A 25919-nucleotide genomic window follows, 5' to 3' on the forward strand; every position below is an offset into this window, starting at 1 on the left:
GCACTACACTGCTTTTCAAGTAAATCCTGTGTTTCAGTTTGTTTGCTAAGAAATATGCTGGGCCACGCTAAGAAGCAGACTACAGAATTTCATCATTAGCTGAACATGCAACAGTGAAATTTCAAAGATTACCTGTGTTAAAATGCTGACAAGGCTTTAACATTCATGATATAAGTGATATTAATAAGACAAGAAATGTCTTTTTAGTGGTATGAAACTTAAATTTTAAACCCGAATATTTTCATTTAAGCAATACACTCATACTGACCAAATATACCAGTGGCTAAAATGTCTACAAAAGCCCACCCAAGCAAACAGCACTTCTGACACACAGTAAGCTTAACACATATTTATAAACTGTATTAATTCATAGCTGCTTATTATACTGTATAAAATAATATCTTTTTCAAACTACTACTTATGTAAGTATTAATAAGATGCCTGATTCTCAAGCATTAGTCAAACAACCACTAGATACTCTTTAACAGAATAAAAGGAAGGATTTTTTGTTATCATTTACCTGGAGAATATAATAATTTGCATTTTAAAATATTCCCAGTAGCAGTTCCCTTCTCTGTGAACTATACACAGATGCAAAGCCAGAGCTGTGTGAGTGTTAGCATATTCTTCAGCTATTAAAATAATTTATTAGCTATGACTAATAATGCCTTGTGAAGAAATCAGTTCTCCAGTTTCCTCACTCTGCTGCTCACGGACAGACAGACTGGTAACGAGCATTAGGAAAACAGAGGATTTCTTCTCACATTTATCATTCCATTAGTTACACAACCTCCAGGTTCCACAGTATCCTTCCTTTTACTGCTAGTCCCACTAAGAAATTAATTTTTCCTAAGGGGATACATGTTCACAGATAAAATGAAATTAAATGGAACTACAAACCTCACTGTCGAACACGGCTACCTACATATGAACTAAATGTCAAGCTGTAGTTACTGAAATCAACAGTTTGAAATGCAGCCAGCTGGAAAAATTGCTCATTCTGATCTATACTCAGGACATGCTTTCCCCCACAAGGCACTCCACGAATCCCCATCATTTTTCCAAGCAGAATAACAATTCTGCAACTGGCCTAGATGCAACACTACAACAGAGAATATTTAAACAGGATGACAGGGACTCACTGTAGAATTGTCCTGAAGGATGACATGAAAGAAGCACTGCCAAAAAACCCACATTGAAAAACACAACCTTTCCTTGACAACTACCACAGCTCTTCTTAGAGATACAACAAACTCCACTTGAAATAAAACTGATGAACCGCTTAAGAGACAAAATTACAGTTGGAGAATTGGTTTCAGCATGATCCTGTTAAAATGTGTCCCAAGTGTAGTTAGAGATCTGTTAACCAAAGGAGAGATAGAAGGAACCTCAAAGGTCAGCCAGTCCATCCCTCAGCCCCAAGACATGATAACTAAGCTACCTGGTGGGAACAACACAAGTAATCAAACCTGTTCTTAAAGACCTGGGGCAATGGACAAGCCATTGTCCCAGGGGTGATTATTCCAGCCTTTCAATACTTCCACCAGAGAATTGTGTTTGTCCATGATCAATCTTCATTGTCTGAACATGACCTATTTATTTCTCCACCTTCCACAAGCCCCCTGCTTTGCAATGCCCTTCAACAGATCTGTGTTCTCACCCTCTGAGTCCTGTCTTTTTTACTGTAAGGAATTGCATTCCTGTGGCAGGCACACATTGTTTATGCATCATGGTTTTTTCAGATCTTCAAGCAACTGCACTGGCATCTCCACACCTCCTCTTTCCTAATTTCATCCAACACAGACTGATGTCCTCGATGTGTGCAGTTAATGAGTATTTTATTTCAGAACTAAAGCAGATCAAGCAGACTTATTTGCACAAACCCAGGATCCTTAATATTGTACAGATTTACTTTGGGTTTTTTTGTTTAAGGAAGTATAGGAAGCTCAGATAGAACACAGCATGCACCCCCTACTCTATTCAGTGATTTTACATACAAGTAAAACAAATAAAAGCATAGATGATATTCCTATCACTTTAAAAATTCAAGTCCTGTTCATGAGCTAATAAAATGTCACTATTATGGTGTGAGCACAAATATAAAAAGGAGGTTGGCCCCATTGCCCTGCAACAAAACAATGCAGTTCCCCATTGACATCAGAGATGGTGCTCAAAGAGCTGTGAAAAATCAGAAAACACAGAAAAATACTCATCAAATGGCAAGAAAATTAAAAGTCATCAATTGATTGGAAAGCTTCAAAGCAAATGTTCACAAAATACGACCTCATGAAAGTGAGGTTTTTCTTTTACATATCCTCCAGTACTACATTTAGATGCATAAAGTCTCAATACTTATGTTTTCTCTTTTTGAAGTATTTCTTTTTCTAAGGCAAATACTACTCATAAGGTTTAAATTCTCTGACAACAGACAACTGTATCTCATATCAACATTGCTCCTGATGAGACATCTGCCTGGGAAGATCTTTGACTTGACACCAGAGATCATAGAATTTCCAATTTCTCTTTCCTCCTTTCTCAACCAAAAGGATAATGGAGCATAGCCAAGTCTGGGCCCTGCTGGCAACTGGATTAGTACAAACCATTCCTTTAACTGCACTGACACATAGTTAAGGTAATATTTTCCTATTCCTATAGCTTTGTAAAAAAAAATTACATTTTGTTGTGAATTGCGGGACATTTCTCAACCACAACACACGGTGCTGTGCCCCCCTACCCACACCTCTCAGAAGGTGCCCTGTGCTAGGGCTGCCTGTTACTTATTTTTCCTCAAACCATGACAGTTATTGCAGCTGCTTAAAAGACACCACCTGCACAGATGCCAGCAGAGAACAACTGTTTATTCAAAGATAACTTCACTTTTAGAGGCCTTTGCAAAGAAGCAACACATTCTCATAGCATCCATCTCAAAAGAAGATGCAGAACAGCAATTTCCCTAACTGCTACGAGCAGAAAGAGAAGAAAGTGTAGATTGCAAAATGGCTGTCTTAGAGTTGAAACTCTCTGTGCCAAATTCAGTAGGCCAGTCCTAGAAAGACTGGGAGGTGATGACAAATCAAGATTTGATAAGAATGAACCAGTCATTGGGAAATTTGTTACCTGCACTATCATCATAATTCCACGCCAACATTTGAGGAGTAAGGTTCAAAATCCCTTCAAGGGCTTATAAGACCAGGACAGATTTCTGTAAACATTTGAAAACAACAGCTCTTGAGCTATTTCCTTCCATTTGTTTGATGACATGAACTACAGTTCGAGTCAGTCACTCCTGCTTGTGCAAGCCTTTCATATAACAACAAGATAGAAAAGCTCCACCAGAAGATCTGACAATAAATATCCTCCTATTCCAATACAGAGAAAGTGGCTGCAGCTCAAGTGCCATTTGGGTACTTGTAAAATTAAATTTCAAACTAAAATTTAAAACCAAAATCTCATATGTTTCATTTTAATACAGACATGCACAATTTTATTTCGCGTTATGTTATTGTTCAACACCAGCCTAACTATACACACACACACAAACACACCAAAAACCACAAGCAGTTCCTAAAAATGAAAAAAACCTACCAACTCTCAACTGCCAAAGTGACACTGGAATGAAACTGAAGTGAAAATATTTACCATGAACCACAAAATCACAGGTGCGTACTTATTAATAGCATAGCTTTGTTTTACTCTGATCTCCTACAAGCCAATCTTTATTAATCTAAGCTATAAAATCCAATTTATCTGCCTTGCCTCTTTTATTAGTTTGATTCTCTCCATGTATAATCAAAATTTAAATTTTATTAAAATAAAAGCAAAAGGTAGAGAACCAAAAAGAACCTTTCAAGTATTCTGCACTAACGTTTTGCAAAAAAAAAAAAGAAAAAAAAACCAAAAATAAAACCCAACAAGAGAATTGACTGCTTGTTTATAAAGTGTCTACTAAAACATTATTATAAGAAAAAGTTACCTTGTAACCTACTTGAAACAAACCATTGTGAAAATAAATATATTGTTACCCAGTTTTATAACTACTGCTAAGAGAAATACTACTTTGGGTTTAATGTTTTGGGCACACATATACCCACTTGCATATCTCAACTGAAAATGTACCTGTATGTATAATATATGTGGATATACACATACTCCACAGATAATGTGTTTTGTGTTCAATTACTCTTCTTCCTGATGCTTGACATTAGCTTGTCTATTTACCTTTTGTAACTCACCAAAACATTTTATGAAGCAGATTATTTTATTCCATAATATGTTGGGTCTTTTTTTTCTGATCCTTGTACTTTTCAAGCTCAAATTCTATCCCTGCTTTAAAATAAAGTACAGCTATCCCCAGGGAGGCACTTGTATGTCTTTGAACAGAATCTGACCTGCAATGCAAAAATCATCTTGATTGTTCTTTTCTTGCACTTGTGAAATTACTGGTTTGCTTTTACGAATTACTCCCTCAAACACCTAAGTCCTCAGCCACTGAATATCTTTTGTGTTGGGTTTCACTGCTGTGTTCAGTCTATCATTCTGACAGCAACACCACCTCGTACTAGTCAACAGTCTGGAGATTACAAAATTCACTCTGATGGAAAGAATTATGGGCATTAATCCCCTCAGGAAGGAGGATAGCTGGGTTGAAGTCTCCCACACATGTGGTGAGCAGTCCAGCAGATAACAGCTCTTCTAATGATGAAAAGGTACCAGAACCACCACCTCCTCCTGGGTTTTGAAAGCAAAGATTGACCTTTGCTCCCTTTTTGAAAGAAAGGCCTTATGATCCTGATTTCAAGAGAGCGTGAATCCAAAATGCTCCCTGGAGAAAGGTGCTTAGCCCTGGAAAGAGCCAGGATTTAAGCACACTTCTACTTCAGCTACTGCACAGAAAATGTGCAGATTCATTGTCTCCTTCAAGCCTTTCTGGCTGGTATAGTTTTAACAAAACATCAACAAATACTAAAGAGCTTGGCTCCCCCACCTTCATGGAAACATGACCCAACTTGTCTCAGCCAGACCAGCCTTCCCTTTTGGTACAGCCAGCTTGAGCCACAACCTGGATCTGCCCCTTCTGGATCTGACAGTCTCTGCTGGAAATGCCCAGTTATCCTCTCATCACATTCCTCCTGAAATATTTGTTTAAACCATCTGTTTAGACAACAACCGAAGCAATAGTTTAGAAGCTACATTTGGCACACCAGAAAGTGAAGACAATATGCCACCTTCCTAAGGCCACAACTTCACTCTGGGATTTTATACTGTTTCCAGTCCTTATCGGTAGGTCAGAAATAAAGTTCTGTGCTTTAACAGGATCATAGAACCACCGAATATTATGAGCTGGAAGAAACCCACAAGGATCATTGAACCCCAACTCCTGGCCCTGTTCAGGACACCCCAACAATCCCCCCTGTGCCTGAGTGTTGTCCAAACACTCCTTGAGCTCTGGCAGGTTTGGGACCATGACCATTCCCTGGGGAGCCTGTTCCAGTGCCCAACATTTTACAAACCAAAACCTGAGCAGGCATCACCCAAGCATGCAATCATGCCTCCAATTATTTCTATTTTTCTGCTCAGGCTTGTACCTCAGAGATTGGGGGTGAGAACACGTGTCAGTGTATCATGTTTAATGGGAACTGTAAATTGTAGTTGTGCTTGAACATTACCCACTGGCAGGGTTTCTCTATTACAAAAAAATAAACCATAAAATAATCCAAAGCAAAATATAAACCAAATTTAAAACAAGAAAGAGATGTTTATCAATAGACCTGATATTCTTTCCTTTCTTTCAATGTCTCTCCATGATGTGGCCAAGCTCAAAGCCTTGTAAAATTTCTATATCTTCTTTTACAGTTTGGCACTGCTTTAAAAAAATAAAGAAAACAAACTTAACCAACCAATTTTTTCAAACTTCAAAAAGCTGACTCAGAAGCTGTGCAATAGCTCTGATTCAGCTTTCTTAGCTGAGTCAAAGCATCTGGCCACGTGATTCAGAAAACACTGCTCTGAAGTCGGGCAAGAGCTGCTTTCCAAAGGAGGAAATGCCTGTTTTCTCTTGAATTATTGTGCAAAATTTCCTTGGTAGCACTAACAATATTTATTTAAACTTGATACAAGTAAATATGATATTCACAGCTCTCTTATTGTTCATCCAATGTTTCAAACCACAGTTAAATAAAAATATTTACCATTTGGCCCAATGCCAGCAAAGACAAATTCGTCTAAGTCAGTGGTAAAACCTCATTAAACATCCACCTCTTCCTCTGAAAACTCTGGCACAACACTGATCACTACCACAGCCATGAACTGAAGGACTGAGGAAGGAAAAAACAAAGATATCCTCTTTTTCCTTTGTAAAATAAAAAAAAGTCACCCTGAAAACATCCTGCCAACAAATTAAGAGAATGCTAGATAACTGACTAATCCTGTCAAAAACCCCTCAAAAATAATAAATGTCTGCTTTCTTACAAAACACATGAAACAGAACCACAGAACAGCATGAAATGCCACCCTAAAATTACCTGAGTCACTTTAAATCACAGAATGCAGACATCAAGTGGGATCTCTGAGCCATGGCACAGGCAGCTGAAGTCTAGTGTTAATGATTTTTAGATTAAAAGAAAATTCTAACCACTTAATCTGTCCTGCAGTAGCTTCATGACAGAGTTTCTCAAGACTCCTGTTAGAACACCTTGACTTTCTCACTAAATGGGAATCTACCAAGCCCCTGGGAGTACCATGACCCATGGTGCCACTGCTGCTAATTCCACTCCTCAAACAGAGCCCCCCACACACACTTCCCTTGGCATCCCTGCACCTGAAAGCTCTGGCTTCTACACTCAATACCTACACTTGAAATTTCAAGCTGAGTTTGACAAGCTTTAATAAATTAGTCACAGATCATCCTAAAATGTACAATAATTGATCCTCAGGCTTCATAAATATTCAGTAGGATCTGGATATGAAATTCGGAAAGCTGTTACATAATTCCTGTGAAGATAGTTGAAAGGGGACAATATCAGAATGCCACCTGTGTAATTGAGATTAACTAAGACACAGAGCCCTTACTCAGGAAAAAAAATATTTCAGGTTTCTTTCAGTTACAAAATAAAAAATAACAAATAAAACCAATACTGTAGACCACAACCTGTGGTGACACTATTATCTGATAGGAGCCTGGTTTTTAAAGTATGGGATTAACAGTACATTTAATCAATCTCAGTAACACAGGCAGTAGACAGCAAAATTGATTACTGTTCAGGAAACAAAATGTTGCATCTTTAAATTATTGGTATTATCACTACAGACACAACATGTATTTCCACCTTCCCTTCTCTCATTCTGCTGTAATTCTATGAAAATGGGCTGGCTCTGCAGAAGCACGAGGGTCCATGTCAGGAAAGCTTTTTACAAAGCTAAGAACCACTCACTACTTTTTATACCTCAATCACTGGCTTGAAAAATTTCAGATTTATCTGCCAAGAGTGCCTATTTTAATATCTGCAGAATTAGAGAGCCAGTGTCTTAGAATTTTTACAGAACGAGATGACAAGCTCTTGGAACACTGATGCTAATTTTCAGTAAATGCTGAGGCTACAGAAGATTGCAAAGAAAATAAAACATTAACATAATTTAAAATGAGAAAAACAGCCCAATAGGTTAGTTTGGTATCAGTCTTGCACAAAATCCTGGTATATAATCAACAGAAGTATAAAGGATGGTGGTAAAAAGTAATGCTAAACATAGGCTTACAGAAAATAGGTCTCGCTAAATAAATTTGGTATGGCTTTCTGACAAGAATATAGGTTGGACTGGATAAAAATACCCTGCAGTTTCTGACCTACTATACTTAGATCTCTGTAAGATTTAGTGCTACACAGAAGTCTGATTTAGAAGTTAGTCAACATGAAGAAAACCTGGAATCTAAAACCACTTCATAAATTATTAGGGAGGCTAAAGAAAAATATTTTAAATCCACCTGGTCAATACTTAAAGCTGTTTTCTCAGCTCTTAAAAATCATAGCTCATTATAGCCTGGAATACTATAAAAAGCTTCTTCCCCTCTAACTTTGTGTGGTTGGGGAAAAAAATCATATATACACACAGTTAAAGAAAAAGGGAGGAGGTATAAAGTCACTTTAAACTTTTACTCTAATAGATTGTTTTTCAGGAAAGAAAATTTCTGCATTAACAGATTTCCTCAATAAAAAAAAATCAGTGCACTTAAAGCCATATTTTCAGGAACAAAAAAAAAAAGTACACTTATGAAAAATCAAAGCCAGCTCCACACACGTGTAACATCTTGCAGTACTAAACTGACCTAGGTTATGCTTCTTGCATCCAGAGTCACCTGGAAACATTACAGAGGATTATTTAACACTTTTGACAAGGACAGATGTGCAACAAACTATTATGTATAAGCTGCTCCAGGGTCTTACCATATGGCACACATAAAAGAAATCAAGGAAAGAGGGCAAACTGCATGATATCTTAGCTTGGTTAAAGGCACACACAGGTACTTATTCCAAAAGAGCTGGCACTGAGTCAGGTGCTATCCTCTGTGCAAAATGGTTTTTTTCTGTTCCATGGAACTCCACTACTTTAGGGAAGGTCCAGTGCTACTCAGTGCTTCTGCTGGTCACTAAAAGGAATTTATAAAAGACTGCAGCTGATGGAATCTGCACAGAATACCCAAAGTGGTGAAGGACAAATAAATAAGAGTAAGTCAATCCTGTTCCAGAGACCTACACATGACACTGAATTAATGGCAAAGACATAGCTGTATACAGCCCAGAGCAACAGCCTCCACACATGAGAAACAAGGGTTGTTTCACACTTAGAGATGAGGAATTCTACTTGGAAATGGAGCAAAGCAAAACAAAAACTCCTAAGACACATTGAATTCTCAAACGTGTATAGAAACCCAGCAAGCTGGAACTGGCTTCCCAAGCAAAAACATCTCATGGATATTTAATATGTCAAAATAGAGCAGGAGAGAGAATAGGCTGGTGCATCAATACCTAGCCTTAGTGAGATTCTTGATGATATATTTACCAAGTTCTACTTCCACTCTAAAGGAGAAAAGTTAATGAACATCGATGATGCCTGAAAGCCCTGTCTTAAAAAGAAAAATAATGGCTTTGTTCTCAAAATTGTTCTTCTGAGTCTAAGACCCAGAACAAAAAATTTCATAAAAGCTCATAATTAGTAACACATGATGGATGGTACAAAAGTCATTAAATATTATTAACTAGTCATATGTATTGCTGTATTCTAAATTAATTACTCAAGGACTATCTATTTGTCATTGTGCATAGCTTAATAAGACTATCTGACCAAGAGTGGGATTATGAACAAAAAGTGCAATAAGATTGTATTGGATTGAATGACAGAAAACCACACAGAAGTTCTGAGATGATTAAATAAATAATTGTGGATTTTCACCTACAATAGTCTTCAGTTTGGACCAACCTCTCTCCTTGATAAAAACCAAAAGGACGCAGAAAATGGAAAGAGCTCAGAGAGGTGTAAGAAAAATATGAAGTCTTGATTTGACTGGATGTTTCAAGATGCAAGACTTCCAAAAGGAAATAAGTGGATAAAGAGAGAAAGGCAATAACTGTACAAAATTTGCATAGAGAGGTTCAGCTAGGTCTTCTAACATTTGGCAAAATACTAGGTTGTACCACAGTGACCAAAGTCTCAAGAAAAACAAAGTTTTTAGCGAAACCGACTAAATGGCAACATAGTAAGAGTCCATTAAAGCGAGTATTTTCAGCAGCACTTACACAGCTCTTGAATGCATGGCCCATTCTTTGGCCCAAACCTGGGTAACTGGATAGATCGTTAGGTTTCCATACAAAATTACATCACTCACCAATCACATAACATAAACACTTCAAGAACAGAAGCCACTTATCCAAGTTTCCCGTTTTGGAAAGGCTTTATTCCTAAAAGTTCAGGCGGAGTTTTAAAGACCACTCCCAGTAATAGCACCTTCCAAAGGGCCTGATGAGTTGCCTATTGAAGACAAAGTACTGACTTGAAACAATTTACAAATCTCTAAAGAGCTGTTAAATTCCTCTATCCAGAACAAAAAAGCGCCTCCTAATCACTCACAGCTCTAAACCCAGGAACTAACAGACTACAGCACATATTTACCTCGTTCTTTTCTCACCCTGATTTTCCCCACCAACCTAAAACTGTCAATGAATAGCGCTAAGCAGAACAAGACCTTAAGCCACTTAACTGTCCGAAACAAAAGGAAGAGGGAATAGGAAGGTGTCAGGCTCAGGCAGCTCCTCAGGTACTGTGAGCTGCAATTATACACTACAGTAACGTTACCAGCATCCAAACCTACGGACCAAAAGCCTAAAACTCACCACATGGCAATACCTTAACATCTCTTTTCTGCAGACCACTCTAAGCCACTTTTTCCAGCACCAGCTTACTCTGCCAGGACAGGAAGAAACAGCTACTGGTCCTATGTGCTGATCATAGTCAAACTTGCTAGGAAATATCAGAATAATGATTTTTTTGCACGCCCCAGGCCCTCCTGCTGGTCCTCCCAGCATCGCGAGGGGATGATGCCAAGGCGGCTGGGGGAGGCCAGCCCAGCTCCCCAAAACCTGTGCCATGGGCACATCCTCCACACCCTCACCAAGAGAAGGCACCGAGGAGCCAGTGCTCCAACTCCCTCCAGCCACAGAGGCTGGACAGCCACCACAGGGCATCCCACCACTCTCACAGCACCATGTCCATGGCATGGGGCACCGTGATGGACCGTGATGGGACTGTCCACCTGCTCCCTTGTGCCATCACCACCATGGCAGGACCAACCACCTGTTCCCTTGTGCCATCACCACCATGGCAGGACTGACCACCAGCTCCCATGTGCCTCCACCACCATGGTAGAACTGACCACCTGCTCCCTTGTGCCATCGTCACCATCACTGCAGGCAGGACCAACAACCTGCTCCCTTGAGCCATCACCACCATGGCAGCACCGACCACCTGTTCCCTTGTGCCATCACCACCATCACCGCAGGCGGGATGTCACGGCCACGGCCGTGCGGGAGCCCTGTGCAGGGAGGTCGGGACCACCGAGGGCGATGGTGCGGGCACCCCGGGGAGGACACCCCGAGCCAGGGCCGTGGCGGGAGGGCACTCGAGGCGCCCCCGACCCCGGCGGCCTCGATGGCGCGGGACCATGTGCCGGGGGCATGGCGGGGCCGCCGGGCGGGGGGCGGCGGGGCCGGTGCGGGTGGCGGGGGCGGGGAGGTGGAGCCTGGCTGCGGGACCGCCGCTTCCCTCCCCCGTCGGGCGCTCACCTGGCGGGGCCGCCCCTCGCCAGGGGGCCGGTTCCACGTGGGGCGCGGGGCTCGCCCGCCCGCCCTCCCCGGGCCGCGCGTCCGCCGCCCGCCGGCTCAGGCCCCAGCAGCCGCCGCCTCCCCCTCCATGGCCGCCGCTCTCGCCGGCTGCATTGTGGGAAGCTGACCTCACTCGCTGCTGCCGCCGCCCCGCCGGCTCCGGCACTCGCCGCCATGGGGGCCGTGACCGACGGTGAGACCTCCCTCCCTCCCTCTCTCCATCCTCCCCTCCTCGCTCCCGCCCCGCGCCGCGACCCCCGCCGGGGCTCCCCGCGGCGCCGCGCCCCCCGCCCGCCCTCCGGGGAGCGGCTGCCCGCGGGCCCCGCGCCCTGCCGGGGCCGCTCACCGCGCACACCGGCCTCCATCGCGGCCCGGCCCCGCCGCTCTCCGTGCGCCCCCGGCTCAGCAGATCCGCCCGCTGCGGCCCCGGCGATCCTGCCCTGAGGGCCCGGCCGGGACCCGCGCGCGGCGCTGGCGGGCGGCTGCCATGGCGTGAGGGCTCAGCCGGAGTTTTTCCTCAGATGAAGTTATCCGCAAGCGGCTGCTGATCGATGGCGATGGAGCTGGTGACGACAGGCGGATCAATTTGTTGGTGAAGAGTTTCATTAAGTGGTGTAATTCCGGATCTCAGGAGGAAGGGTATCTGTTGTTTTGCTTTGTTTTTTTAAAGTCTTGGAACCGCTTAGCTCGCGTTTCAGTGGAAAGCAGGGCTCGATCCATTTGGAAAAGATCCGTGTTAAAATGTGCACAGCTGCTTTTCTTTGGCTCTGTGGTGTTTCCAGGACGAGACTGTGCAGGGAGAGGAGGCCACGGACGGGTCAGGAATCGCTGAAGGCTGCGGGCTGTGCTCGGATGCCTCAGGAGTGCTGTGCCTGCTGCGTGATCCGGCCGGCACTCCGCTCTTATAACAGGATCATGACTCGGATATTTTAGTTGGCAGTTCTGCGTTTGTCCTGTTAGGGAAGGGAAATACTGCTGGTGGTTCTGCTGCTGTCGTTCTTTTATTTATTTATTTATTTATTAAAATCTAAATTAGTAAGGTACGAGTGACAGCCTGCTGTGGGGTCTGTATTAATAATGGAAATAAATTCCCAGAGGACACAATATTACGAGTGTGTATACAGAGAAGCACTGCAGTATTAAAACACTGTTCCACAGACCCAACCGTAGCTGGAAAATTTGAAAGCTTTGGGTCCAAGTGCTCACTGCTTTAATACCCACTTTACACTGCTGAGGACATGATGCTGTACAGTGTTTCTAACTGCACTTCCAAAAAATTATACAAGAAGCTTTGAATTGTTTTCTTTGTTGAATAATAGCTATTTAGCTTTGCCTTATGCTACATGAAATTTGGTTTTCTTGCTCTGTAAAGTTAGGAGCTATTTTTGTGCTGCTTGGGAGTAAACGTCTTGTCTGTTTTCAGATACAGCCAGTACCAACGAATGCTGAGTACTTTATCACAGTGTGAATTTTCAATGGGAAAAACTCTTCTGGTGTATGACATGAACCTGAGAGAGATGGAAAACTATGAAAAAATCTATAAGGATATAGGTAAACATGAGAAAATGTTACTGAGAAATGATTTCTGTTTGACAGTTTCTCTTATGAACAAGCTGAAGCCAGTTCTGGTGAACATAATGTATACATCTGATGAGTGGTTTGGAGGTTTTTTGAGTTTGGCTTTTTCCCTACTAGATAGCACTCATGTATGTACTGTAAAAGTCTTATGATTATATAGAATGCATACAAATAAGAGTTGTTTTAACCTATTGAAGTGTATATAGTTTTTAAGCTGATGGAGCTAACAAGCCACCATGTCACAAACAGCTTTTGTAGTTTAGCAGAATAGCTTGTTTTCATGTATTGTTTGAGTTCAATATAACTCTATATATTTCCTTTTTTTTTCTTTTTTTACAAAAAAAGAAAATAGTATAGCTGCAGCCCATGAGAAGATCTCTGAATGCAAAAAGCAAATCCTGCAAGCAAAAAGGATTCGAAAAAATCGCCAGGGTAAGGCACCATATCTGTATGTACGGTGGTGGGCTTCACTGTTTTGTTGTTTTTTAGAATACATTGTATTGGAAAATAGATTCTAAGTTTTTGAAAGTGTAAGGCATCGTGGTTACTATATTCAGCCTGGTGGGTTCCACTTACTACTCAAAGTTTTGGGATGACACAGGCAAGACTGAACCAGATCTCAATGACATGCAGCATCAGGAAACCCTAAACCAGTGTCCTTTCTGAACACTTGTTTTAAGAGGCACAATTTTTCCCTACTTTTAAAATTATATACTCATAGTTCATTGAAACCCAAAACACTCTAAAAGGTGAGCAGTTGAGAAGAGGCAAACAATTGTTCTTTCATGATACATGAAATGACAAAAATAAATTTTAGAAATATAGCATGAATGGTTATATATACAACTGTTTGATCAATGCTGTGGATAATTTTGAACTCTACTGGAAATTAAAATAACCTTAACCAGTAGGAATGTGGAGTTCTTACATCTTCACAAACATAGGTCTGAATCTGTTTGCTGTACAGTCTGCAGCACAAATTCTTCCAGTGAATTAGGTAGTTGGCATATGTGTGGTCTTACTATCAGGAAATGGCTGTGTTAGTTGCCTTTATAACCATAATATTATTCTTGACATGTAATAGTTTGTTTTTTTTAAATCCTAAAAATTGACAAAATTCCATGCATCATTTTATACTTGTTTCTAAAAGTCTTTAGTGTTCATGTGTAACATCAGCACCGTTTTCTGTACATATACATTTGATTTTATCTAAATCCAATGTTTATGAATCAGACACAAAAGATTAAGTGTACAGCAGTGCAGAGCTATCTTAAGATGTTTTGAAAAACTGTTATAACAGTTTTGCAAGGAAAAAGAATGTGCCATTCAGTGGTACCTGAGTTTGGATTCTTGAATCCATATTTTCAGAAGTATTTAGATTAACTATTTAAATGTCTTTCAGAGTATGATGCACTGGCCAAAGTCATACAGCATCACCCAGACAGACATGAAACACTGAAGTAAGTATAAAACTACAGTAAATTATAATAGAGCAGTAAACTAGAAGTCACCAGACCTGACATTTTCTTGATTTCAGTCTGACTTTTCTTCACATATATACAATTTCTTTGACACAATAAAAGCTAGAGTTTCTGTGCCCTTTTGAGCTTGCCTTAATCTCCCATTTGTATGGAGCAGAAGCATTGCTAATTGTTCTGTAGTTGAAATTTTTCCACTGTTAAGGTGAATAAGTGAACTGTAAATGCACATCTGATGTCAGTTTATCTATGAGTTGCTCAGAAAAGGGGGATGGTGGGAAGTCCTTTAACTTGCACCAGCCAGATTCAGTATTCACTCAAAATGCATAACACACTAACAGGTAAGGTGAAATGAGAGAAAGCAGGAGAAAGCTCCCAGGGTTCTTTTTTATGTTTTCCTTCTGGTTGCTGTTCCTGCATGCCTGGTTATAAATGACTGTGTTGTGCACCACTCATAACCTGCCCTGGCATGCAGGTCAGACCTACCTGTTGTCCAACTCACCTTGCATGTAACTCTCAGTGCTGCTTGTCACATTCTGGGTTTGCATCACTATCTGTGCTTTTGGGCCAGTTGTGGGGAGATTGTTGAGCCATAGAAACACTCCAGGACTTGCATCTATGAGTTTGTTGCTCTTAAATGGATTAAAGATGGATTTGAAAATCCAGTGTGGGATTACTGTTCCCATTTAAGTGCAGCTGTGCACTTATCCTGTTCCCACTTCCAGTGAAATTGCCAAGGGAGGCTGTCTTTTCATATTCCATAGCCTTTCATAGGAAATAGAAGTGTTTTGGTTATACTATTACCCTAATAATAGCATTTTTAATAGCTATAAACCACTGACAGTATTTCACACATTTCTTTCTTGTTAGTTGTTTTTCTGTGCCTTGATTTCATTATTCCAATTTTGATTGTTACAGGCAATTCTCATGAGGCTTGAGTACTTCTCATTTCATTAGCCAGCATGTGATATTGATCAAGTGAGGCTTTAATAAAGACCTACCAAAAATGCAGTTTTTCAGATAAGTCAATTTAGAATAGAAACAACTAAATGAAAGAAGTTGTGACTGCCCTGTCCCTGGAAATGTTCAAGGCCAGTTTGGATGGGGCTCTGAGCAATTTGGTCTAGTGAAAGATGTCCCTCCCCATGGCAGGGGCTTGGAACTAGATGATCTTTAGAGTCCCTTCCAACCCAAACTGTTCTATAATTCTGTGATAAATGATACTTCTTTATCTTAGAGGATGCTGGGTTGTTTAGGTTAGAAGGGATTTTTTTTGCTTAACACATCCAAGCATAAATTTCTTAAGCAAAGCTAGAAAGAGTGGTAAGTTACAGCTAGTAAGACTGCAGTCTATAGAAAAGTATACAGAAAATGATACAATAAACCTTTAATTCAGAATAGAAGAAGCCTCACTACCAATGTCACACTTTTCATGGACCTCTTAATCACTAAAAACACTTCTGAAAACTTGTGAGAAGAAACAGAAGGGTTTATTGCAAGAGTTACATTTATAGATTTTGCAGGTTATGTGGCACAATAGGACAAAGTTTAGAAAAATACTTTCTTTATGCTTTTAAGAGTGTTTCTTGGAACAGTGAGTCATACAGCACAAAAGAAGCTGTTTACATCCTAGTCACAAGTAGTGCACAGGAGCCAATTCAGGATATGATAGGAGCTGAAGTACTAAACAGCATTGCCCACAGTGTAGTTAGATGCAGTATCAGAAGAACTGTTCAGAGGACCAAGAAATGACACTGAGTCTTAGAAAAGGAGATATGAAAGAAAGAAGGCTAAGCAAAGATTCTCTGGATTGTAAAGTGAGTAAAATTCCATATAGCCTGGATGCTACTAGAAACAACATCTGTCCTCTCACAGTCTGCTTACACCTGACAGCACAGTGTAAACAGCAGGATTTGGCCAAATTGAAGTTTTTCAGAGACTAGAAACCAAATGCTTCCAAAATCAGTGTATGAGCCTGTTAGCTGTTAGCCTGCTTCCATCAAAATAAGGAGTAATGTCACACACAACTCTCTCAGGTATTCCCTTTGAGGTACCAAGCATCAGGGATGATCAGTCTCAATCCAATTCACCTTTAAAGGAACAGTTCAAGTGAGAGCAGAAGGTTCTTCCCCCACAGGGTAGTCAGGCACTGAACAGACTCCCCAAGGAAGTGGTCACAGCTCCAGTCCTGAGAGTTCAAGGAGCATTTGGACAATACTCTCAGGCACAGGGCTTGACTCTTGGGGTATCCTGTGCAGGGCCAGGAATTGATTTTTCTTTGTGGGTCTGCTCTGGATCAGGATATTCTAAGACTCTATGAATCTGCTTCTTTAACTTGTGTTGTAGGGTCAAATAAATCACGTGTTGTGTCAGGACTAAATAGTTACCAATGCCCAGGGTACTCCAGATTGGAGGACTAATTTTTTGTAAAAGTCCTGAAATTACAAGTTTGGAACAATTACAAGTTTAACAATTACATGAAGTGACCTTACCTCTAAATTGTTTCACTTGTTTTGTTTACATAAACAGTTTATTTTATAGTTCTTTCTCCTCTACTTAGACCAAATCTGTATTGCAAGAATTTTACAGAATTTTGTAAGAATACTCTGACAATCTCTTTTCAGGCAGCTAGAAGCTTTGGGAAAAGAACTGCAAAATCTTTCTCACATTAAAGAAAATGTTGAAGATAAGGTAGGTTTTTCTAGAGAAATCATAACCATAGAGATGGTTATATAATAATTTATTAGGAATAGAATTATTTTAGAATCTGCTATGGGTTCTTTGGCTGTATGTGCTCTCTTTCCTACAACATGTATTTTATCATTCCAGTTGGAGCTGAGAAGGAAGCAGTTCCATGTTCTCCTGAGCACCATCCATGAACTTCAGCAAACCCTGGAGAGTAAGTGCTATTCATTGGTAATAGAATAGAATAGAATAGGTTTTAGCAGATCAAAAGGAATCACTACTTCCAACAGGGGGATAAGCTCTGTGCAATTGAGGCTGGTGACCTCTTGCATTGGCAGAATTTTTTCCCCAGTAGTAGTCCAGAGCCTAAGACTGCTCTGATTTTTTTTCCCCCCTACTACAAGCTACCCACTGTGCCATTTCCTGACTAACTTCAGGTTAATTTTTATGCAGCAGAATTCTTTGAAATGTGAGGATGGAGAATAGCAATTTGAGGTTTGGAGGTTTTTTTTAACAGAGAGTATTTCTTACAGAAAATTATTCTTGTACGTATTTCCAAATTTAATTTTATAATTCCTATTTCAGTGGTTTTGAACATGTCACTGCTATCATGGTATCATTTGAGGCTTTACTAAAAACAAATTGAAATACAAGGAAGGTAAATGACAACCTACTCAGACTGAATCTGTGATAGAGCAGGGACTAAAACTGTCAGACACTAGAGCTAAATTCAGGAGTTAGTCTTACTCTTCTCATACTAATACTTAATATTTTCAAATCAGCACTTCTTGTACTCTAATAACAGTAATATTGTTTTAAATATTATTTACTGTATATTTGCTGTGTCTTTCAAGACAGAACAATTGGTACAGCCTCTGAGTATGACCTGATTAAGTGCAGAGATGGCTGTAAGGCCATCTAGATCTTCTTAAGCAGAATGAACTGTTAATCCTAGGTCCACTTTAGCAGAAGGTTATTGTTACTATGTGTTAGTAACACTTGCTTAAGTATTAGTCTTGAAAATGCATTTTCATTAGAAAATAGATTATATACAGATATATAGATTACCTTTCAGGATTTTGTGAAGGAAGTAGCAGTTTAGTGCAAAGCACAGCTTCAGTATAAAATAAATAAACCATTAGTAGGCAAAGAGAAGGAAGGGGTTAGAAGCAATCTGGTACCATTTGCCTCAATTGATACTACAGAATTTACCCCATATTTCCAGTAATAGCTCTTAAAAATCCATAAAAACATCCTCAAAAACTCTAAACGTTTTTTTTTGTTTGTTTAAACATAGCATTTTATAGAATGAGATACTCAACTACACATTTAGGGCAGTCAAAATAAAATGTTAAGTGGAACAAAGTTCTGCAATATAGTCTGTATATATGACAAAGCACATTTAACAGTAATATTGAATTTCAGATGATGAAAAACTTTCAGAAGCTGAGGAATCCCAAGAAACTCAGATGGAAGCAGAGGCCAAGCAGTAGATGTCATATGAAGACTGACAATACTACTTAAGAAAGTCCAAGTATCTTCACTTCCTGTTGAAATCAACAATAAGAGAGATGGAGCTGGAAATAGTTTTCTACTGCTGCTGTGAATTTTTATACAAAAATAAATGTTTTGCGTATGCTTCAGGGGAAAACAGTTGCAGATGTTTGCAGACAGGCACTCGGTGTTAATCCACAAACTTTGTAATTTGTGACAAATGTACTTTGTTTCACCTAGGATGAAGCTTTTACACTGTACTTGTGAACTAAGGTGTTTGCAAAACTTTGCCAATAAAAGGTGTTTTCACAGATTCTCCTATTTTTAGTTGGGATTGAGCCTTATAATAAGGGTTCTTTTTCTCACATGACAGCAGACTGAGGGCAGTGCATCTTTTCATGAGTCCCAGCTTCCATACCCTGCTCCAGATGGGACCTAAATCTGAATGAAGTAGGCTCTTAGTTTTTCAAAGTAGGTGCCATTTTTGAACTTACTGTGATTGGACTAGAATTTGATAGTTTCCTATAAAATAAATTACTTCTTGTAGAATTAATGCTTGTTAAGGGTTATAAAAAAATCAAAAGTGATACTGTTTAATACTAGGTTTAATTTTTTCCTCAAAGTGATGCAAAGAACTGCAACGATCCAAGCCTTGCTCTGCTGTATTTGTTGTACCACAATAGTCACATTTTTAAATGGCACATTTAGAACTTCAATTTAAAAGCTTTATTCTTGAAGAACCAGGAATCTAATCCTGATACCATTTATAATCTGCTTCTGGATTTTGTCTGTCAATTGACTATTATCAAAATACATCACAATTTCTGAAACAGATGGTGGAACCATTCTTATGATGAAAAACTGAAGCAGTAAAGCAATAATTGTCGTATTAAAGGATCAGAGATACTTTTGTTATTAGTAGGCAAAGTGGAATCTAGCCATCCCCTTGGGTCATCCTGATGGCTGAGAAATCTGTTGGGAAGTAGGAAAAGTTTCAACCTTCCCAAAAAGAGCAGAGAATAGAATATTCTCTATGCTTTTGTAAGGCAGGAAGGAAGGAACAAAGGGCAAGAGTAGGAAATGTTCTAAAAACACTCACTAAATAGAACCTTCCAGTGGTTTGGGTAAAGGAAAACATTTTGGATCTCACTCAGACTGTGCCATAAACACATGTCATGGTTCAAGTGAAATAATACACAGAATAGAGCTGCTGTCTCACTGGGTGAGAACTGAGGGGGATTTCCACTATTGAGACTTCAGACATTTAAAACCTAGATGCTATATAATGCCCACTCTCAGTGGCTGTAGATCTATGTGCATAGGAATGAACATATCTGAGCTTGTTTTGCTCACTTTCCGAGTTTCTAAAGGCAAGCCAGCTGGATAAGAAGTCACACAACTTCAGTAGGGCAGTGCAGCTCTGAATTAGTAAGCTGTCAAAAGTCTTCTAGTTCACAGCTGGTCAGCTCAGAACACAGGGGAAGCTCAGCTTTGCCTGTACAGACATGCAGTGCTTCTCATGCACTTGGCAGGTTGAGGGATGGCTAAGCAAACAACAGGCATTTAATAGAAGTACACCATCAAAAAGTATTAAGTGTGCGGCGTTTTTCCCCTCCTAACAACAGGGAATGCTAAAATATTTTGTAAAGCAGCAACACTAAATTATTGCCAAATCAGGGAGGAGTCATTGTCATGAATGCATGAATTATGAAGATCCTAAGTGACAAGGACTCAAGGACAATTTAAAAGCCTATTTTTTTTTCCATGGTCAAAATGGCCTCCATGAGCTATCTGGACTGTATTTTGGTGCAGAGGATGATGATATTCACCAGTTAAAAACAGTCTCTCTAACAGTGAAAATCTAGAGTTTTTCCATTCATTGTTTTACACAATTATTTGGAAATTATTTGGATCTGTCAAGTATCTTATCTTAGAATTGCACTGCTCTGTATAGAACCTGACCAGAAACATGCCAACACCTAAGTCCATCCCTCTGGTAAGGAATATTTACACAGAAATTAGAGTTGTACACAAGAGAAACAATACAAATGCATTGCAAAGGAATATATTCAAATCACAGTGATGCAATCTTGAAAAGAAATTACTACCCTAGAAAATCAAGTTGCCCCAGTGCAATGTGGCAGCAAGAATATGATGTCACCATATATATATGGGACACCAATATATATATTGCTTCTATTTTTTTCAGTATTTATACCTCTAATCTCTTGAACTTCAGAATTGTACCATAAAAGAAGCAAAACCAAATGGAATTCAAATATCAGCCAGTATTTAACCTGCTTTATTACCAAGACTCAGATTCCAGCTTTGAATCTGCCCTGCATATGCTGGAAATGTGTATCTGCATGTCCTTTAATCCTCTGTTCCAGAAGTTTTTGTGTGTGTCATGTTAGCAAGGCACACATGATGGTCCCTGTTACATCCCTGCCTAGAAAGCTCTCCTGTCATGCTGCTTACCTGCATTGTCTCTAAATATACATGTATAAAAACCTAGGTCATAAATTCAGAACTTCAACAACCACGCTATTTTAAAAAGCTGTTTCCTGGATTTATGATTTGCCTTGACCCTATCTAAGATGAAAGATTATTATATGTCTAAATGGTCCATCTCAGTGCCCTTGTCATATGGATGCAAAAATACAAGCAGAAAGAGAGTTGCTGAAGTGATAAACTGACATTTTCAATGGCAGGACTTGTTTTTCTGTTCTGTCCAAATGAGAGCAGCAGAGGGAGAGCGGAACATTGGACAGAACTGGTAACTTGGGCAGGATTTGTTAAGACAGATTTAGCAGGCTTCATGAAGGGATGGAAGAAGGAGGAGAAAAAAGTCACCATGACATACTGTCAAATGATGGCATATCTCTGAACCCATGATAATTTGAAGAAAGCTGCTGCCAGTAAAGAAAATTGCAAAAAAACCAAAAAAATAAAAAAAATAAAAAACAAATCTATATCCCAAAGATTTATGAGCTAGAAATTATGAGTTATTTGAGATACTTATAAGTTTTTCAGATGTCACAGCTGGCTTATACCATGCTTTCCCTTCTTTGCTCAAGGCTCCGGTGGGTTTCTTTTCATATGAGTTTTAAAAACTAAAGAAAAAAATTTAGAAATGCAGGCCAAGTACTGTTAGATGTGCTCTGGGAACTTATGTGGCTTTTTCTTTCTAGACTAGCTGCATTAGGGACACATCCAATGTATGAACCACCTTATAGATCTATATGCAACAGATCCTGGGGAAAGCAAGTTAGCAACAGAGAAGTGCTCCACCTTTTGTGCCTCACCCCGATTGTCAAACGTGTTCTTGGGTTACCTCAGCCTTCATTTCCCAAGTCTATTTTAATAAAGGTTGTTAGCACTGTTGCAGAATTCCCTCCACGCATAGCCCAGGGCTGTGTGTTGCTGGGCACTGTGCAAGGGTAGAGCAGAAAGGCTGTTCCTGTGTGCTGGGCAGTGCCACAGCAGCCAGGAGGCAAAGGCAGGTTTGGCTTTGGATTGTGTCCACCCTGGCCTCGTGTGATTCCCCTGCCTGCTGGCAGCAGAAAGTATCCAGCAGCATCCAGTATCCATGGCAGGGCTGTGTGAGGCTGTTCTGAAGGCACTCGGGGAATAACACCAGGACATCCCGGGAAAGGAAACTCAGCATCCTTGTACCAAGGAGCTTCGCAGATACCCATGAGTAAATCTAAAGCCAGTGATGCAGTGTGATGTAGAATAGCAGAGACCTGAAGGGAAGGATGAGGGGCCCTACACTTCTGTGCCAGATGAAACGATGGAGGGCTTGTTTCATGGAAAGAGCTGTCCTGGACCTGTCCTGGCCAGAGCAGCGCTGGTTGTGTTGGGCAGGCATTGCTGGCCGAGTGGCAGGATCTGGTTTAACCGAGGAACCCACGAGGAAGGAACTTGGGAACAGTTTTTTCCATATTTGTTACGTTTATGTCTGTGTGGCTTTCGTGAGAGGCTGCAGATTCGGAGGACACAAACCACGGCAGCTCGAGGGAGCCGCTGGAGCGATGCCCATCCTTATCGCGATCCTTATCCCGATCCCCATCCCGAGGAACCGTGCCCGGCTCGGGCCCCGCTCCCGGTGCGGCGGGGCCGGCAGGGGGCAGCAGAGGCCGGGCCGGGCGGCGCTTCCCGGGATCCGAGCATCGATCCGAGCATCCATTCGAGCATCCCACCGGCCTGCTCCCGGGATCCGAGCATTGATCCGAGCATCACCGGCCTGATCCCGGGATCTGAGCATCGATCCGAGCATCACCGGCCCCTTCCCGGGATCCGAGCATCGATCCGAGCATCACCGGCCCCTTCCCGGGATCCGAGCATCGATCCGAGCATCACAGGCCCCTTCCCGGGATCCGAGCATCCCTCCGAGCATCACCGGCCTGTTCCCGGGATCCGAGCATCCCTCCGAGCATCACCGGCCCATTCTCGGGATCCGAGCATCCCTCCGAGCATCCCACCAGCCTGTTCTCGGGATCCGAGCATCGATCCGAACATCACCGGCCCGTTCTCGGGATCCGAGCATCCCTCTATGTATCCCACCGCCCTTTCCCAGGATCCGTGGATCCACAAACCCGTTCCCAGAATCCATGCATCCCACCAGCCCCGTTCCCAGCACTTCTCAGCCTTGCAAGCCCTTTTCACACATTTTTTTCCCCATTTCATTACTGTTTCCCACACACACAGCCAGTCCTACCACTTTCTGGAGGGGTTAAAACCCTAAAGAATAAATATCCTGGGTTAGAGAGGCCCACAATGTCCATGGAGCCCAAGTCCTGGGCCTGAACACCACAGCCCCAAGAAGGTTTTCCCTGCTCACCCTCACACTTCATTTTCATTGTCTTGCCTGAACCACCCTGATTCTCAAAGCCTCTCCCTAAAATGCCCCAAAACACAGAAAACAATGCCAAGGAGCAGAAGGTGCAATCCCAAAACTTCCACTCTTTGGGATAGATACCACATGATGTGACCTAAGTGTATCCAATACTTCATTTTCCTACTGATGATGACAGACCCCAAACCCTCCACGCTGTCTTTCCCATGCAAGGGGTGAAGAGCAGTCTGACAGTCTTTGTAGAACAAAGCACCCTCAGGCATCAAGATTCTGCTGCCTCCAACACATGCAGCCCCATCATCCTGAAACCAGGGCAAGAGTTGTTTCAGGATTGTTACACACTGGGTTGCTCTGAATTTACATCATCACAGTGAGAAACTTGGCAAAAGTTTGCTAAAAGCGTTATAGTGCATGAGAGTTCCTAAAATATTTAATAGCAAAGACATGTTTTTAAATTGCTCTCACAATAAAGGGAAAATTTAAAAAAAAACACCTAAACAACCTTTTTATGTTTTGCCAATTTGCTCACAATGAAAAGTCATCAACAAGAGAATTTAAAAAATGGTCTGTCTCCAAGGAGGAAAGGATTTGTCTCTTCTCAACACAAAAGTTTCCTTAGAAGTATGCTGGAAATAAGTGTGTGCTGCACATAACAAATAGGTCCCACTAGGAGTCCATTTGGAATAAAAACAAAATATATAATTTATGATCTGGCATGGCAAGTTGACTGCAGACACCTTCCCAAAGACTTACATAAAATATTACTACACTTAAATCTTATACAAGCCCAAATGAAATTCATATTTACATTTGCTGTATGAGCTCCTATTTCAAACTATCTTCCCAAAAGTTCTGTATTGTTGCTAAATCTCCCAAACAACACTAAGCTTCAAAGCTGCAAACAGAAGCTCCTGGTAGATTACCAAGCATAAGACAAATTTAGACACAACACATGGAAACAACCACCACTGGCCAGTGCAGCTTCTCCCAGTTACATTAAGGAAACTTCTACAACCTAGTGGAAATTCAGAGGTGAAGGTGTTTTAACTTATATGAGAGAAAACACAGAGAAAAAAAGTCTTGGCTTTTTTCTTAGTGCCTATTAATGTCAGTATCTTCTGACTCACTGTGTATGAATTCACAGGGAGCTTTCAGACCAATTCTCTTTTGATTTCTTATTGTGGCTGCAAGAGATGGGAAGGGTCATGGAGCACAGGACCACCACACTAGGTTATTAATGTCCCTTGTGCCCAGCAAGGTGCAAAACTACAGTGGGGACATCTCCTGCAGTGGGAGCACCCACTACCTGCCCACACACCTGTGAGTGCCCTGGTGTCAGGAGAATGGATATGCTGCAGCTCTTCCCTCGCTGGCTGGTTATTTTTCAGAGCTTGTACATCTGTGTGAGATTCCTGCCCTTCTGACATACTGGCATGTCATGTTATTGAGGTGACTTGAGGAGTGATTGAAGGCAAACCGGTGGTTTTGATGACAGAAACCTTGCCTGGGACACTTGTGCCTCAGTCAAATAAAATGTGAGCAGCAAAACTCATTTTTTTTGCTGGTCTGTAACAGCAGCAGGATTCACTGAAGGAATGGGAGAACTTCTGCACCTCGGGACTCAGCTTGTCAAGGGCACATATTCATTCAATTTCTTATATAGAAAAACAGGTTCAACCCAGCACTTCAGCCAACCTTTCCCAGTCAACAACACTCAGCAGAGTGAAGGAAAGTTTTCTCCCCTGTGTGGGCTCTGGCAATGCCCATGGGTGCCTTTGCCCATGTACATGGGGCACAGGGTGGCAGTGAGGGGGACAGAACCAGATGGGCACTGCCCTTCAAGACCTGCCTGGGCAGAAAAGCAGTGCTGAAGAGCTGGGGGAGCAGAGAGACATGTTTGGGACGTGTATGTGTTTGACTTGCCAGTACTACACATTCAGGAGGATGGTGTAAGAGTCAGAAAATCCCTCTTTGAATAGACAGATTATATTTGTATTTAGCTTGTGCTGGTTTCTCTCCCTTTCTGTTCTTTGCTGCTTAACCCACCTAACCTGCCAGCTGCTGCACTAAGCACACCAAGAGATGGCAAAGGATCTCAAGGCACATGGGAGAAAACCCTTGTGTAATCTTGTTCCAATACAGCAAATAGCCAGCATATTTACAGAATGTAGAGAGGTAAAAAGGGGATTTGTGCTCCACTGCATCACCTCTCAAGATGCAGGTGGAGACATTCCCTAAGCTTGATAGGACTAAACCCAGACCCCAATCCCAAGAGAACATCAGCTGACACTGTGCCATCCTACACCAAATCAATGAAAGAAAACTGTTCACCTCTATTTCAGGCCTCTCATATAATGCTAATTTGCTAGTTATCATATAAGGGCTGCAGCTAGCACCCAAGTGAGTTTTAGGAAGGAAATCACACAGCTCCTGCAATCTGGGTGAGGGGTTGTGCAG

At 41.3% G+C, this 25919-nt stretch overlaps 2 protein-coding genes across 6 annotated transcripts in view; one reads left to right on the top strand and one right to left on the bottom strand.

Moving 5' to 3' along the window:
• Positions 1-11790, bottom strand: part of ATXN7 (ataxin 7) — an 82498-nt gene extending 70708 nt beyond the window's left edge. For 4 of the 5 annotated variants that reach the window (XM_033071305.2, XM_033071301.2, XM_033071304.2 and 1 more), the window contains exon 1: positions 11331-11395. The gene's annotated coding sequence lies outside the window, so the exon portion shown is untranslated. Of the gene's footprint in view, positions 1-11330; positions 11396-11715 lie in introns of those variants that run through there. The other variant, XM_033071302.2, reaches the window with a different exon arrangement.
• THOC7 (THO complex 7) lies at positions 11302-18917 on the top strand. The gene is made up of 8 exons (XM_033071308.2): positions 11302-11562; positions 11891-12008; positions 12793-12920; positions 13293-13379; positions 14350-14407; positions 17050-17116; positions 17255-17324; positions 18536-18917. Exons 1-8 carry the CDS (start codon positions 11544-11546, stop codon positions 18601-18603), a joined length of 615 nt encoding a protein of 204 aa, XP_032927199.1. The 5' UTR covers positions 11302-11543; the 3' UTR covers positions 18604-18917.
• The last annotated feature ends 7002 nt before the right edge of the window (positions 18918-25919 follow it).

The sequence above is a fragment of the Catharus ustulatus genome, chromosome 13 (assembly GCF_009819885.2).
Source record: "Catharus ustulatus isolate bCatUst1 chromosome 13, bCatUst1.pri.v2, whole genome shotgun sequence".
NCBI classification, from domain to species: Eukaryota; Metazoa; Chordata; class Aves; order Passeriformes; family Turdidae; genus Catharus; species Catharus ustulatus.